Raw genomic sequence first — 16,853 nt, forward strand, 5'->3', positions numbered from 1 at the left:
CATAGGACAGGCATAATTTGTTCCAATGTGAATCACAATTTGCAGTTGATTGTACCTCATTTCCAAGAAAATGTCTGTACAGATTAAAGGGAGACAAGGGAAACAAGAAGTTGGAAGTAGTAACAGGTACTAGAACATGCAAAGGCCCACAGATTCTTAATACCTGACTTAACTTATTTTGTATGGAATCAAGCAATGCCTCTAGACACAAGTACAGAAAACAGACCATGTTTGAATAGGGCCTGTTTCTACATGCCCAATGATTCACACAACTTATCTTAAACTTCTAAGGACTTTAATCATACCAGAGAAGTAAAGTTGCTACTCACCATATAGTGGAGATGCTGAGTCGCGATAGGCACAACAAAAAGATTCGCATAATTATAGCTATCAGCCATTAGACCTCACACACACACACACACACACACACACACACACACACACACACACACACACACACACACAACTTGCACACACATCTGCAGTCTCAGAGAGTGTGGTTTCAGCTCTCTGAGACTGCAGACGTGTGTGCAAGTTGCGTTTGCGTGAGTGTGAGTGCGCGTGTGTATATGTGCATATACTGCTGAAGAAGGCCTTAATGGCTGAAAGCTGTAACTGTGTGAATCTTTCTGTTGTGCTTATCGTGACTCAGCATCTCCGCTATATGGTGAGTAGCAACTTTCCTTCTCTGGTATTGTTACACTCCATCATGGATTTTCCATTGTTTGATTTTAATGACTGTAATCTGTCAGACATGCGAGTTATTGTGAAGTGGGAACTTCAGAGAAATGCTGAATCGAGACATTACCCTGGTTGACACAGACAATTAAGTGAGAGGTACTGAAAAACAGACTATTCATCAAATGTCCTTTCCAATTATTACAGAAGACCTCCATCATCACACATACAATACAGATACTGGTGGTCAGTACCACCTTACTGTCGTGTGATCGTCTGCTGATGGTATCATCTGGATGTTGTATGGATGGGCGTAGGGGTCATCACACCACTCTCTTGGCAGCTGTCAAATTTCCTAGATCGAGTTACTACTTTTCATTCAAGCAGCTCCAGAGTTGTCATCATGAGACTTAGTGCATCTCATTCAAGTCCTGTGAATTCAAAATGGGTCCTACGAAAAACTGTCAACCATGTTGACCACTTAGCCACAGAGGTGAGAAATAAATAAACATAATTTTTTGATGGGAGGAGGGTGTCTGCAGAGACATCTACACCTATACACTGCAAACGACTGTGAGGTGCACGGCAGAGGGTAAGTCCCATTGTAACGGTTATTAGAGTTTCTTCCTGTTACATTCACATACGAGTTCTGTTCAAAAATTCCAGACCTTAGATCATAAATTTTTTCTATGCTTACCTTTTACTTATTGTGAATGGTCTCCTTTGAAATACTCTACTCACAATTGATGCACAACTCCCAATGCCATTTCCACTTCCCAAAGCAGTACGCTTCTTGATGTATCGCACGAAGCACCATCTGTGAGTTTTGAATGTTCTTTTATCTCATCTGACGTTGCAAATCTTCGTCCTTTCAATGCTGTTTCGACTTTGGAAATTAAAAAAAGTCCATAGGGGCCAGGTCTGGAGAGTACGAATGATACAGCAGCACAGTGATTTCGTTTACTGTGCAGTAGTCACACACCAACAGGGATGAATATAAGGGTGGGTTATCGTGATGCACATACCAATAGTACCACCGATTAACGGTTTGTCCTGTGGCATAAATTCGTGATGAACTAATTCTTCAAAGTCAAAGAAAACTATCAGCATGGTTTTGAACTAACCTGTCGACCTTTTCTTGGTCCTTTCCGGACCCACTGTGGAGACTAAACTGTGGTCTCAGCATTACAACTGCAGACCCACGTCTAATCACCAGTTATGATTCTCTTAAGTACCATCTCATCCTCATTCTCATTTGCACAATCCAAAAGCTCGTCACAGATTGTGAGGTGAAGGTCTTTCTTGTCTTGACTCATGAGCCATGGGACGAACTTGGAGAAAACACAATGCAACAAGATGGTGTGTCAGGATTTCATGACACGATCCAACTGAAATGTTATTTTCTTCTGCAATCTTGCAGAAATTCAGTCTGTGATTGCCACACACAATTCCCGACACGAGTATCATTGGTGGACGTCAAAGGGCGTGCTGAATGAGGGTCATGTTTAACTTTTGTACGGCCATTTTTAAACCGTGTCAACCATTTGTAACAGAGTATGGCTTACCTACTCATCACCATAGGCTTCCTGCATCATTCGGTGTGTACATGCAAAGGTCTTCATGAGTTTCACACAAAATGTAATGCAGACGCATTGCTCCTCTAACTCTCCCATCTCAAAATTCACAAACTATGCAGCACACGATTCTAGTTAATACAAGACTGAACAACAACTAATGGACTTACAACAATGAAACTTCCAGCAGTTGCACATTAAACACAGGCGAGTGCAGGGATGCCAACCATTTTCACTCCAACACACCATTGGTCCAAAATTACGCGTGTCCTGGTACTTTTTGAACAGACCTCGTACGGAGTATTGGGAAGAATGACTGACTGAATGGCTCTATGCATGCTGTAATTATTCTAATTTTATCCTCACATTCCCTATGAGAGCAACACATTAGTGATTGTAGTATATTCCTAGGGAATCATTTAAAGCCGGTTCTTGAAACTGTTAACAGACTTTCTCAGGGTAGTTTAATCGATTTTCAAGAGTCTTCTAGTTGAGTTCCTTCTGTTTCTCAGTGAAACTCTCACATGTGTTAAACCTGTGACCATTCATGCTGCCCTTCTCTGCATACATCAATATCTCTTGTTAGTCCTATTTGGTATGTGTCCCACACACTTGAGAAATATTCTAGAACTGATCGCACAAGTGACCTAGGCAATTTTCTATGTAGACAGATTGCACTTTCCAAGTAATTCTACCAATAAACCAAAGACTAGCACCTGCTTTACCCATGACTGAATCTATGTTATCACTTCATTTCAAATCCATATGAAGTGTTACCACCAGGTATTTGTATAAGTTGGCCCATTACAACTGTGACTCATTGATATTATACTCATAGGATACTACATTTTTCTTTTTCTTTTTTGTTCTGTGAAGTACAAAATTTTACATTTCTGAACATTTAGAGCAAGTTGCAAATCCCTACACTACTTTAAATCTTATGAAGATGTGACCAAATATTTATGCAGCTTTTTTCAGATAGTACTTCATTATAGATAACTGAATCATCCACAAATACCATGAGATTACTATTAATATTGTCTGCAAGGTCATTAACATACAATGTGAACAGCAAGGGTTCCAACACACTTCCCTGGGACACACCCGAAGTTACTTCTTCACCTGACTATGACTAGCCATCCAAGATAACATGCTGTGTCCTCCCTGCCAAAAAGTCCTCAATTCAGTCACAAATTTACCTTGACCCTTTAACTGCTCTGCACATGTTAACACGTGTGCCTTTTTACCTGTCCCTGTGTGCTCTGAACATGTTTACGCGCACCATCTGTCCTACCTGGTACTCTGAACGTGCATATGCATAGACACGTTCAGAGTACCAGGTAGAAGGACTGGTGGCGCACGTAAACACATTCAGAGCACACAGGGACAGGTACTAAGGCACGTGTGTTAACACGTCCAGAGCAGTTAAAAGGGTTAATACCCCATACGACTGTACTTTTGACAAGCATAGGTGTGGTACTGAGTCATATGCTTTTTGGAAATCAAGAAATACTGCATCTACATGATTACCTTGATCCAAAGTTTTCAGTATGTAAGGTGAGAAAAGTGTGAATGGGTTTCATACGATTGATGTTTTCGAAATCCTTGCTGGTCGACACAGTTCAAGACACCTCATTATCTTTGAGCTCAGAATACTTTCTAAGATTATACAACAAATCAATGTCAGGAATCTCACAGAAACTCTCAAAAAATTTACCACACCTGGCAAGATGCGAACCCACAGCCTCCTGAATGTGAAGCTACTATCCCACCCATTACACCCCTCAACCAGAATTCTGAGAACTTCTGCCAAGTTTGGAAGGTAGGAGATGAGGTACTGGCAGAGCTGAAGCTGTGAAGACGGGTTGTAAGTCATGCCTGGGTAGTTCAGTCGGTAGGGCATCTGCTTGTATGAGGCAAAGGTCCAGTTCGAGTCTCAGTCCAGCACACAGTTTTAATCTGCCAGGAAGTTTCAATGTCAGAAATACTGGACAGTTGTTTTGTGGATTACTTATACTACCCTACTTGTAGACGAGTGAGACCTGTGCCCTGTTCCACGAATGGGCACTGTTTTTTGTTCAAGGGTTTTACAATGGGTTCGAGTTAGAAGAAGGGCTAACACAGTTGTAAATTCAGTATGGAATCTGACAGGGATTCTATTGAGGCCTGGAGCTTTATTCAGTTTTAACAATTTCAGCCGTTTCTCACCACCACTGACCCAATACTTACTTCATTCATCTTTTGACTGGTACAAGGATTAAACTAAGGCAGTTTGCTGGGTTTTCCTTTGTAAAGGAACATTTAGAACAGTTAAGCAGTTCAGCTTTGACTTTGCTACTCTCAATTTTAGTTCCTGTCTCATTCACTATGGACTGGACACCAACTTTGGTACCACTGACAGACTTTACATACGATCAGAATTTCTCTGGGTTCTATGAAAGATCATGAGGTACTGGTGGAATTGAAGTGTGAAGATTCATTCCCATCATGAGTGGAGTTTCTAGGCTGGTGACACCCCATGCCTCCATCTATGTTCACAATGAGATGGACATATGAAATTATGTGATACTGATACTATACATATCTCAGCCTTAACAGGTCCCTTTCATGCAAATATCATAGGTAAATGACAAGGCTATTGCAGTTTAAAGTGGAACAAAACTCATGAATATCAGTGAGGAAGATACAATGTCCTCTGCTTAAATTGCATCTAAGTTATCTGCAGATCACTTTCGGTACAAGAATCTCATTCTAAGATGGCTTTTGTGTGAGTGTCTGCATAAGTTCATTGTGCGCCGAAATTTACAGCTGGCCATATTTTGGGATTCTTTGAGACACAAAGATGATGGCATGGATTTTGGTGCAGGAAGTGTGGTAGCAACCATTTCAGTTTATTTAGGGTAGGAAAATCATAAAAATCTTAACTAGAATGGTTGTGGAGTAGAGTGATTACAAAACATTTGTGCGTTCTAATCCTATACTCTTAAGTTCTTAGGACACAATCCCTCTGCCACACATTTCACAGTTGTTTGTAAAGTATATGTGGTTGCAGGTGTAAGTGTACATCTAATTCAGCCTGAAGGGTAGGCACCTTACCTTGCTGTTCCACTATCTTTCCATCTTTAGTGAGTACCTTAAATAATCACTGAAAATCCCCCCTTTATTTCCCTAATTCCAACACAACTATAGTCACACGAGTGAAAAGAAATATACAACTAGTTTCTCATTTGAACTGTTTACAATCATACATAATGTCAAACACTTCTCACTCAACTTCTTTAGCAGTTGTAGCAAGAACAAGTAAACATATTCCCAGGATAAACTGAAACCCCCATTTGCAGAAATTAAATCTATATGCAAACACGCTAAGATTTGTGCAAATTCGTTTAACTAAAATGAAAGTACACTACCTCTATATACATTTGAATTAAGCAGCAATAAAATCAGCCCCCCCTCAGTTATCCTGGAATGAAACACATCTTGCCTACATGGCCCCTGTGGGATTGATGTTTAGTATATTCCTTTATTCTTAACGCTAGTTATTGAAAGGCACAATGTTAGGAAGAACTGCATTTACAACTTGTAAAATTGATGTTTATTAAAACATTATCATTTTCGAGATTTTAAGCCACATCATCAGGTGAACCTATGTGGTAAAAAGCAAAGTAAAGTGTCACCACATTTTGCAGGTATTAAAATTAGTAAAGGAATGTCTAAAATATACCCACAAAGTTAAAAGACCATATACATACCCATCGCCCCTAGTCAAAATTTACTATTCAGAGAATGTCGTCAATACTATGGCGAGCGAAAGGTAAAGAGTAATTGCCCCATTCTTTGAAAATTTTCCTGCATCTAGAAAGAAGAAAGACAATATTTTATAGTGGGCGGACATACACTTTTTTTAAAAAAGAGGCCGGATTGACGATAAAGAATTGTCACTGCTAACATGATTAGTTGTGGCATACACAAATTACAATGTGGAAAAAATCAGGTGGCCAGTAGGACAGCAAGGCAGCTCAGTGCAGAACAAGGCAAAAACTATGAAGAGTGACTAACTGGCTGCCTGCACTGATCTGCCCTGCTGTCATACAGGTAAGACACTGCCACCCAATTCTTTCCACGTTGTAATTTGCGTGTGCCATGACTAATCATGTTCGCAGTGACAATCCTTTATCGGTAGTCTGGCCCCTTTTCAAAAACTTCTAGCTTACACTCACCATAATTTTCTTTTTAAAGGCATTCAAATCTTATAGAATGGATAACATCATCTTTACCTTTTGCTCACCATAGTACTGACAATATTCTCTGAATAGTAAATTGACTACGAGGGATGGGTATACCTAAACCTTTTAACACTGTTAGTATATTTTTCACATTACTTTGCTAATTTTAATATCCGCAAAATGTGATGACACTGTACTTGGCTTTTTACGACGTAGATTTTATTCGATGATGCGGCTTCAAGCCGCAAAACCACTTGTGCTTTAATAAACAACAATTTTACTAGCTGCAAAAAATGTTCTTCCTAATATCATGCCTTTCAACAGTTGCAGTTGACTGGAATACAAAACAGTTATTGGAAATTCGTAAATAGGCTTCCACAGGATATATGGATGCTATTTTCAAGAGTCTATTAATTCAAATTTTTACTACATCAAAAACGTAAACAAAAAATAAGCCTAGAGCCCAACTTTTAAATTTTTTTTGAATAATATGCGGACAAAACATTTCCCACATGCCTTACAATACATACTAACACACATTCCTGCATGAATTTCACAAAAATACTATCAACTACTAGTTAAATTGCTTATGTTTACAAGATCATGCAGGTAAGGCTGCTTGACGTATTTGAAAGCGTGCCGTCAAAATTATGACTCTTGATCACTTCCATCAGTAGTAATGTCCTTGGGCTCGGGCAGTTCCAAGTAATGGCAGATTTTTGTGAAAAATTTTATATGACACTGATTACAATGCACAAGGATACAGTAGTAATTATTTCTGCGCAAAAAATACACATATGAAGAAAGAATGTCAGAAGAAAGCAGAAGTTGATATGATGAAACTGAAGTAAATATGACAAGGTGATCACCGTAATAAAGTAACTGAACTGAAAAATAAATAAAAAAATACAATAGTGCAGTATGTCACTTTAAACAAAAAAATTTTAAATAATATCACATTGTCACAAAAGAAAAAAAAGCAGTGTAACTAATCTTTATGTTCTCATATTCTTAAAAGGAATGAAGCAATGGTGGGGTACCTGGCTGAAGCTTTCATTTTAAATGTAAATGAAAAGTTCATGTTGGTAAGTGGACAGAAATTTGGTTTCACGATTAATAATACAGCTGCAATTTTGCTTCAATTGGTATTAATGTCAGTCCCTCCTTTATGTGGCTGATGCTTCTGCTAATAATCATCTTCATCATTGCTTTTTATTAGTTTTTTCAAACCTGGTTACCTCAAGTACCATTAGGCCGAGGAGGGGGGGGGGCACCAATGTGGTGTCACTTTGTGTTCCTAAAATCTACTATACTACACAAGCAAGTCAGTTTGTAAGAACCATTACACAAACTAACAAACAATGTTATCTGCATTTACCAGGTGCCACATCCAACCATTCAATTAACTTGCAGCCATTTAGCAGCTTGCCACTGCCACAGTGGGTAAAAACACAAGCAGGAGTTCAGAACTGTACGTATTAGACTGTGCACTACTGTTGCTACTAACAATGATAAAATAACAACAACAACCACCACCACCACCACCACCACCACCACCACCACCACCACCACCATCAATGGTCCCTTTTAATTACAAGATTAAAAGGTAACTAGTATAAGATAAACATGTCATGATTACCTACCTCATACACAGCAAGGTCGATTCCTGCATATGGAATAATTCCTAGTAAGTTAGGAACATAGCCTCTGTAGAAGCTCCTTAGTCCTTCTTTCTTGTATATCTTTTTGGCCGCGTCTGCTATTCCTTTATATTGGCCAGTTTTACGTAAAGCTAATCTTGTTTTCAGCACCTGCAAAAATTGACAAAAGTTAAAATAACAAATACATTACACGACTCCATAATTCAAAAGCAAAAAACATAGAAATAATATCATGAACACTTTACCTCTAGTGGGTATATTGCAGTCTGGCTTATGCCACCTGCAAGAGATCCAGCTACAAATCTTTCATAGATCGAAAGTTCACGAGTATTATTTCCTCGGATTAGTCTTTTACACTGTTCATAAGCCATGAACTTAATAGCAGATTCTGGAGCAATCTTAACAACATTTATCCCATTACCTCTCCAAAAGCTCCAAAAACCACCTTCCTTAAAGAGATGGTTTAAGCATGACCTCATGCTTGTTTGTTTCGATCCGTGGACCTGCAACAGAACATAAATGTTTGCACTTAATGTTGGGATGTAGCTCTCCAGTACAGAAACAATAAGGCATTCCCACTTTTGAAAATCACGAGTTGTGAAGAAAAGAGGGGGAAAGTGGATTGGGGGGAGGGGGGGGGGGGGGGGAGATGATGGCAGAGACAAATATGGTTCTTTCTAATTTTGCAAACAACCAAGAATCAAAACACCAACCTAAACTATTTGTCGTGGTATAAGAGTGAATGCTGACTCTTTTTCAGCCATGGTGTGCATCCTTACAATCTAACAATTGTCAAAACTGAAAATTCAGCAACAGTGGAACAACAGTTAACTACAAATGTATTCTTATGCTCTAAGAAAAGACACAAAAGAAATTGGAGATACTGTATATTTGTGTACCTACCAAATACATAGATGCATATCACAGGATCAATTTGATTCCACAAGTATCTAAATTTGTTCCCTCATTTGCTAAAAAGATTTCTGCATTTATTTATTTTTTGTAAAAATTCTGAAGGAACATGTCAGAATATAAGGATGCTGCTCACGGTCGAAAAACGATCTTAAACAAAAATGTAATTCCAACAGTTGTGTATATTTTGTGTTGAGGTATTATACCACTCTAATACCTGACAGTGTACAAAGTGACACAAATAACATTGTGAATGAAGTTTGTCAAGCATATCTGAATTGCAAGTAAAACACAAAAGATTCAAGATAGCTTATTTTGAAGTGCTTTCAAGATTCTGATTTTCACAGTGATCATCGTCATCATCGTCATTATCATCATCATCATCGTCGTCGCGATTGTTCCCCTTTAGGAGAGCTATTGAACTTTAATTCATAATTTCATCTCTGCACATTTTTCTTCTTTGCGTCTCAAACACACTTCATCCTCTCAGAATGCTCCTCCTTCCGTTCTTCTGTCCATTTTTTACCAGGCTGGTGCGATGTTCTTTCCTCTAACTTCACACTTGTGATTCTATTCCAGCACCAAGTGTAGTCTAAGAGATTTTTATGTTGATCTGCTGCAGATCCCTCTGGACTTCTTTCAGCCATTCTGTACTGCATTTACACTTTTTTATAATACTGGAGTCTTCCATCCTGTAGATATGTGTATAAAATTTGGCTTGGCGTTTTCAGATTTCATCTGTTACTGTGTTGGTCTTTAGAGAGCTCATTTTGTGGTCTCTTCATCCAAATGCCGTTTTTGTTAATTACCCCGTAAATCTTCCCAATAATTTTTCTTTCCTGCTTTACTATTTCCCTAATTTTTGAATGACCATCAATAACCATTATTTCAGCTGCGTAGATTGCTTCTGGAAGAATCACTGTTCTATATTGCCTTAATATTGATTTTGTAGAAATTCACTTCTTGTTATAATGTGTCCATGTTGGCTTGGGGCCTTCTAGAGCTTGGTGATTCTTTGTTCATTGGCGATTTGGTTTAATCCTTAAGACTGTATGTTTCTCTGAGCTATTTCAAATGGCAGAGTTGTGCAATTTTACGATGTTTTGTGATTGAAGGGAATTTATTTTCTAGCTGTCTTCCCATATACTTGGTTGTTTCATAAGATATCTGTAGTCTGGTTTTTTTTGTGAAATTTCATGTAGCTTTTCCACTGCGTGAATCACTTCTGTTCTGTTACTGGTGATAAACGCAATATCGTCAGCGAAAGCAAGGCACTTGACTTCAATTCAGTTCTCTTTTCTGATATCAATTTGGATGCCCTTTACATGAGATTCCTATTCCATGATGATCTCTTCTAGAATAATATTGAAAAGCATTGAGGATAGTCTGTCTCCCTGTCGGACTATAGGTTTGATTTTGAACGGTTCTGATATTTTTCCCAGGAATTTCACTTTGGATGTTCTTCCTGTAAGTGTCTGTTCTGCGATTTTTCGGGTCTTTCAGTCGATCCCAAATTCTTCCACGATTTTAAACAGGGTTTCATGGTCCACTAAAGCTTATATAACTACTGTATTTCTGCATTTCCTCATTTGGAAAATCATCTTTCAAGCACCAGATCTGCTCTGCACATGATCGTCCTTTTCTGAATCCAGCATGGTATTCACCAATTACTGGATCTGCTTAGGATTCTATCTTGTTTAAAAGTTTTTTTTTAAAGGATTTTGTAACTGACTGGGAGCAAGGAAGTTCCTTTGTAATTGTTGATGTCTGTCTTGTCACCCTTTTTGTGTACAGGGTGAATGAGAGCACATTTCCAGTCCTCTGGTATTTGCTCCATCATCCATGTGTCTGATATTATATGATGTAGTTTCTGTATAAGTACAGAATCGTTTAGTTTCCAGAATACAGCAATGATCCCTTCTTTTCCTCGTACTTTGTTATTTTTCAACTGTTTGACTATCTCCATAATTTCTTCGAGATCAGGGGCATGGGAGTCTGGGTGTGTGAATATTGGAGAAGAGAAGACAAGTTTTTCTTTGGGTGATATGCAGTCGATGAGGGAGCTGAAATAGTGGGCTAAGATTTTGCAGTTACCTTTCGCGTTAGTCTCCAAAGAGCCATCAGTATTTTTGAAGCACAAGCTAGGCACTTGGTATCCCTGTAAGTTTTCTCTGAAAGTCTTACAGAAATTTATTGTATTATTTTTGATGAAATCTTGCTGGATTTTGCAGAGTCTGTCGTTGTCATATTCCCATTTTTCTTTTCTAATTATTTTTGATGTTTGTTTTTGGGTTTTAAGAACGTTCTCTCAGCTTTCTTCAGTTTTGTGACTGTTAAATTTTTTCCACGCAGTTATTCGGTTGTCGACTGCTTGATCGCAGGTTGCGATGTTTCCTGGTGCGAGGGGTTGTGCTAATTTGATTGTTGTTGTTGTGGTCTTCAGTCTAGAGACTGGTTTGATGCGTCTCTTCATGCAACTCTATCCTGTGCAAGCCTCTTCATCTCCCAGTACCTCCTGCAACCTATATCCTTCTGATAATTCTTGAACCAAGTGTTAGCTATGATTAAGTTATGCTCTGAGCAAAATTCTACCAGGCGGCTTCCTCTTTCATTCCCTACCCCCATTCCATATTCACCTACTACGTTTCCTTCTCTTCCTTTCCCTACTATCAAATTCCAGTCACCCATGACTATTAAATTTTCATCTCCCTTCACTATCTGAGGTAATTTCTTTTATCTCATCAATTTCTTCATCATCTTGATGGCTTCCTGAATTTTCTCTGTTAGTTTCTTCCAGTCCATTGATTTTTCCTGATTGATTTGCACGATGATTGTTTCTTTGTTGAGGTTCAGCTATTCTGGATCTGGTTTGGTTCTTTTGGGTGGCCTTTTTAGCATTCTGTTGGGTTGGAATTTTGTTTTTATTTGAAGATGATGATGATCTGATTCAAAGACACCTTTTGGGGTCTGACATTTAGAATTTCTTTTATATTTTCTTTGGAAATTGCAACATGGTCAATTGGTATTCACCCTGTCTAAGACTGGGTGATCCCCACGTGGTTAATTTATGTGCAGGTTTTGGAAATTGGGTACTCATGATTTTAAGTTCGAAGTTTCTGCAGAAGTCAATTAGTTTTTTACCATACTTGTTGGTACATTTGTGTTTGGTATGGGGGCCAGCGGCATCACTGATTTTTTACCCTTGCCTAACTGTGCGTTAAAATTGCCTAATAAGATTTTCACATGGTGTCTTGGTATTTTATTTGTTCTTTCTTCTAGTGTTTCCTAGAAATTGTCCACTCTTTCAGGGTCCATTTTATTGTGGTGATTTGTGGGGCATGCACATTGATAAAAATGTAGATTTTATTAGCTTATTTTACTGAAAGTAGGGAGAGACTTTCATTGGGAGACATGAATTCATTAACTGAGTTGAGTATGGAAGTGTGTACAGCGATTCCAGTTCAGAAAAGTGGTAGTTTGTCTCTTACTTTTAGGTCAGGTTTGCCCTTGTAGCTCCTGTAATTATCTGTGTTGAAGTGTCCTTCATCCATGAATCTTGTCTCTTGCAGTGCAGTGATTTTCAGGTCAAATTTTCCCATTGTGTTGGTGAGTTGCTTTAATTTGCCTGTTATAGTGAGGGTGCTCACATTAATTGTGCCAATAAAGTTTTTACACTTCGTTTTGAGTGTGTGAGAAGTCTTTTGAGAAGCTCCGATTCTTCTCCACATGGTGTCCCTGATCCCCCCGAATCCAATGATCAGGTGAATCCAGTCTATTGACTGGTGTCAGGGATAGTGATTCTGTGGTCCTCTTTTCCATCATGCACTCAAATTGAATTTTGGTTTTTGGGGTGATCTCTGTTGAGACCACAGGTTGGCTCTGAGCACTATGGGACTCAACTGCTGTGGTCATAAGTCCCCTAGAACTTAGAACTACTTAAACCTAACTAACCTAAGGACATCACACACATCCATGCCCGAGGCAGGATTCGAACCTGCGACCGTAGGAGACCACAGGTATACGACGCAATTTTTGAGTTCAAAAAGGTATTAGTGCAGCTGCCTCAAATAGGGGAATTATAATAATAATAACTATTAGTATTATTACTAATGATACTCTACAAGAGAGGTAGGAAACAGATGAGAAGGAGGTATGTTGTTAGTCTGAGCACATTAAGCCCTATGAAGTTTGATGGTGATCATGGTACTATAAAATGCCCATACAGAAGCATTTTTCAAGTGCTATGTTTGCAGGCCTGCAAACACATGATTGATCTGTAACACATGATTGAAATATTATTATTATTATGTTATTTATTTTCAGACATGTACCAAGAGGATGCATAGGAAACTGAATCCTGTAACTTTCAATAAAACAGAATATTTCACTGAGCATCATCTTTAGGAACACCAAGCTCCTGTATGGAGCATGTGGCTAATTTACTTCTTGTAATTATGCTAAAGTATGAAGGTGAGCAATTTACACACTAGGTGGATGATTATTAATTCTTTTCATTTGCTGTCCCTCCTCCCCTTCCTTGGTCTATTTATCAAGAAGAATGGTTATCAGGACAGAAGAAAATGCTCTAGTTCTAGAGCAAACATTTGCCTGAAACCTTTTATGCAACAATACAGGGAGGAATAATTCTTGTCATGCCCACATTGTTAGGCAGGTGCTGAACACACTATAATTATGTTCCTCTGACTGGAGTATTGTAAGCTATGAAAACAAACACTTTACTGAGTCCATCCCTTTTAACTAATCACTTCGTCACCATCTTGCTAACAGAGACAATGAATGTTGGTTGCATGTCAACTCTTATATAAAATGAGATCTTTACATGTCTGCCTTTTTGATTAAGGGCAGTAGGTCTTCTCAGTTATAAGCCTGGTGTAAACAAAGTTAGAATGAAATTTATGACACATATTGCAGAGGATAACTGTATACCATGAAATGGGTTGAGTCACGGCATGAAGACTGAAGTCTTAAATAACAAGAAAAGTGCAGACAATACAAAAAGTGGAAACAATGTAACTCACCTGGAGGTAAACTTTCAGTCTATCAAGAGGAGCAGTACATGTCCGTGAAACTGCTCCTGCCATTCCTCCAGCTACAAGATGGCGCCACCACATCCCTGTGTTCATCTCCTTCTGCGAGAAGTCATCTGGTACGCTCATATCCTCTCCAATATCGAGATACTGAAGAAATTAAATTTGGCATTAGTGTACATCTAAGCTACTTTTAGTAATAGGACTACACTCTGTCGGCAAGTCTTAATTCTCCGAAAGTAGTCTAAAATCCACACGTTTCAGACAAATTACAGCATATTTTATCTTTGCAGTGCACACTGTCTTTCATGGCCTTATATTAAATACCCCATAAAATTAGACATGTGGAAGAAATAGTTGCAACAAACCAAAACCTTAAAAAAAAATGTGAATCTTAACACGAAACCGTAATTTATGAATGTATTCTGTGTAGTACTTAAAATATTGCTCCCTGGTTTGATTTTCTGAACAATGGGGTTAGAGTGCTTCTGTTATGTTAGAGAAATTAAAAAGCTGCAATAGTATGGAACTGGAAGCAGTACAAAGGAAGGTGAACATTAAAAGCTGGCTCAGTATTGGTTCTCCTGGTCATTTGAAATTTGTAGAATAAGGTTTTCCACAAAAAATGCTTCTTTCAGTTAATGAACTTTACATCTGACAGTGGGGACGGACACATTCACCTAAGAGTTCCAAGGCACATGGAACATCACTTAGTTCTACATATGTGAAAACATTTTGGCTCTATTGCTATGAATTCAGCTTCATGAGAAGACTGCATATGAGAAATCAAGAAGTCTTATCCAGCATCAGGGAAGACAGTGTTTACGAAAGGTTAGAGTTCAACCAAAATATTAAAAAAAGATCCACAAACATACACTATGTGATCAAAAGTATCCGGACACCTCATTGAAAATGACGTACAAGTTCGGGGCGTCCTCAATCGGTAATGCTGGAATTCAATACGGTGTTGGCCCACCCTTAGCCTTGATGACAGCTTCCACTCTCACAAGCATACGTTCAATCAGGTATTAGAAGGCTTCTTGGGGAATGGCAGCCCATTATTCGTGGAGTGCTACACTGAGGAGAAGTATCTATGTCAGTTGGTGAAGCCTGGCAAAAGTCAGTGTTCCAAAACATCCCAAAGGCGTTCTATAGGATTCAGATCAGAACTCTATGCAGGACAGTCGATTACAGGTGTGTTATTGTCGTGTAACAACTCCACCACAGTCCGTGCATTATGAACAGGTGCTCAATCATGTTGACAAATGCAATCACCATCCCCAAATTGCTCTTCAACAGTGGGAAGCAAGAAGGTGCGTAAAACATCAATGTAGGTCTGTGATGTGATAGTGCCACGCAAAACAACAAGGGGTGCAAGCCCCCTCCATGAGAAACACGACTACACCATAACACCACTGCCTCCAAATTTTACTGTTGGCACTATACACGCTTGCAGATGGCATTCACCGGGCGTTCGCCATACCCACACCCTGCCATCGGAATGCCACATCGTGTGCACTGATTCGTCACTCCACACGACATTTTTCTGATGTTCAGTCATCCAAAGTTTACACTCCTTAAGCCAAACGAGGTGGTGTTTGGTATTTACCAGCATGATGGGTGGCTTATCAGCAGCCGCTCGACCACGAAGTCCAAGTTCTCTCACCTGCCACCTAAATGTCACAGTGCTTGCAGTGGATCCTGATGCAGTTTGGAACTCCTGTGTGATAGTCTGGATAGATGTCAACCTATTAAACATTCTGACCCTCTACAACTGTCGGCGGTCTCAGTCAGTCAATCAACGAGGTCGGCCTGTACGCTTTTGTGCTGTACGTGTCCCATCATTTTTCCACTTAACTATCACATCGGAAACAGTGGACCTAGAGATGTTTAGGAGTGTGGAAATCTCGTGTACAGACGTATGACGCAAGTGACACCCTGTCACAGGACCACGTTCGAAATCTGCGAGTTCTGCGGAGCGCCCCCTTCTGCTCTCTCACGATGTATAATGACTACTGAGGTCGCTGATATGGAGTACCTGGCACTAGGTGGGAGCACGGTGCACCCAACATGAAAAACTTGGGTGACTAAGGGCCCCAAACAATGAGGTCATCAGTTCCTTCATCCAAGAGTGGTGCCTCCAGAAGTAAACACATCCATTGAGAACATTTTCTGGACTACTCAGGAGATGAGCATAACAGTTAAAGTGACAAGGCTAAAAATGTAAGGGACATATTTTGTACAATCAATAATAAAAGTAAGATGAAGGAGATTGTAAAGTCAGCAACCTGCCGCTGTCCCATTCCTGATCCATTGCCATCAAGAGCTCCCACTATCCAACGGAGTGAGACACCTAGCCCTTTAACTGCTCTGGACGTGTTAATGCATGCGCCTTTGTACCTGTCCCTGTGTGGTCTGAATGTGTTTACGCGCACCACCAGTCCTTCTGCCTGGTACTCTGAACGTGTGTACGTGTAAGTACGTTCAGGGTACCAGGTAGAAGGACTGGTGGTGCACGTAAACACGTTCGGAGTACACAGGGACAGGATCAAAGGTGCGTGCGTTAACACGTCCAGAGCAGTTAAAGGACTAGAATAGAAAACTAAGTGCAACAGAAAGAGAGACAAATCGAATCTAAAAGTGATTAAACAGAATAAGATAAGGATGAAATGAGCCTGGTGAAGGAGGTAGGGTCGGGTATCCCCAAGCCTACCATACAGCAGGAGACACCTGATCCCCAACCACACTGCCCCT

The 16,853-nt window shown here is 39.5% G+C and overlaps 1 protein-coding gene across 1 annotated transcript in view; it reads right to left on the reverse strand.

The window, feature by feature from the left end:
* Positions 1-16,853, reverse strand: part of LOC124612665 (calcium-binding mitochondrial carrier protein SCaMC-2) — a 243,834-nt gene that overhangs the window by 19,364 nt on the left and 207,617 nt on the right. The window contains exons 5-7 of the mRNA XM_047140989.1: positions 14,091-14,249; positions 8,385-8,642; positions 8,122-8,289 (exon numbers count right to left, since the gene is read on the reverse strand). Coding sequence (XP_046996945.1) covers positions 8,122-8,289; positions 8,385-8,642; positions 14,091-14,249 — 585 coding nt within the window. The remainder of the gene's footprint in view (positions 1-8,121; positions 8,290-8,384; positions 8,643-14,090; positions 14,250-16,853) is intronic.

Source organism: Schistocerca americana, chromosome 4 (assembly GCF_021461395.2).
Source record: "Schistocerca americana isolate TAMUIC-IGC-003095 chromosome 4, iqSchAmer2.1, whole genome shotgun sequence".
Taxonomy (NCBI): domain Eukaryota; kingdom Metazoa; phylum Arthropoda; class Insecta; order Orthoptera; family Acrididae; genus Schistocerca; species Schistocerca americana.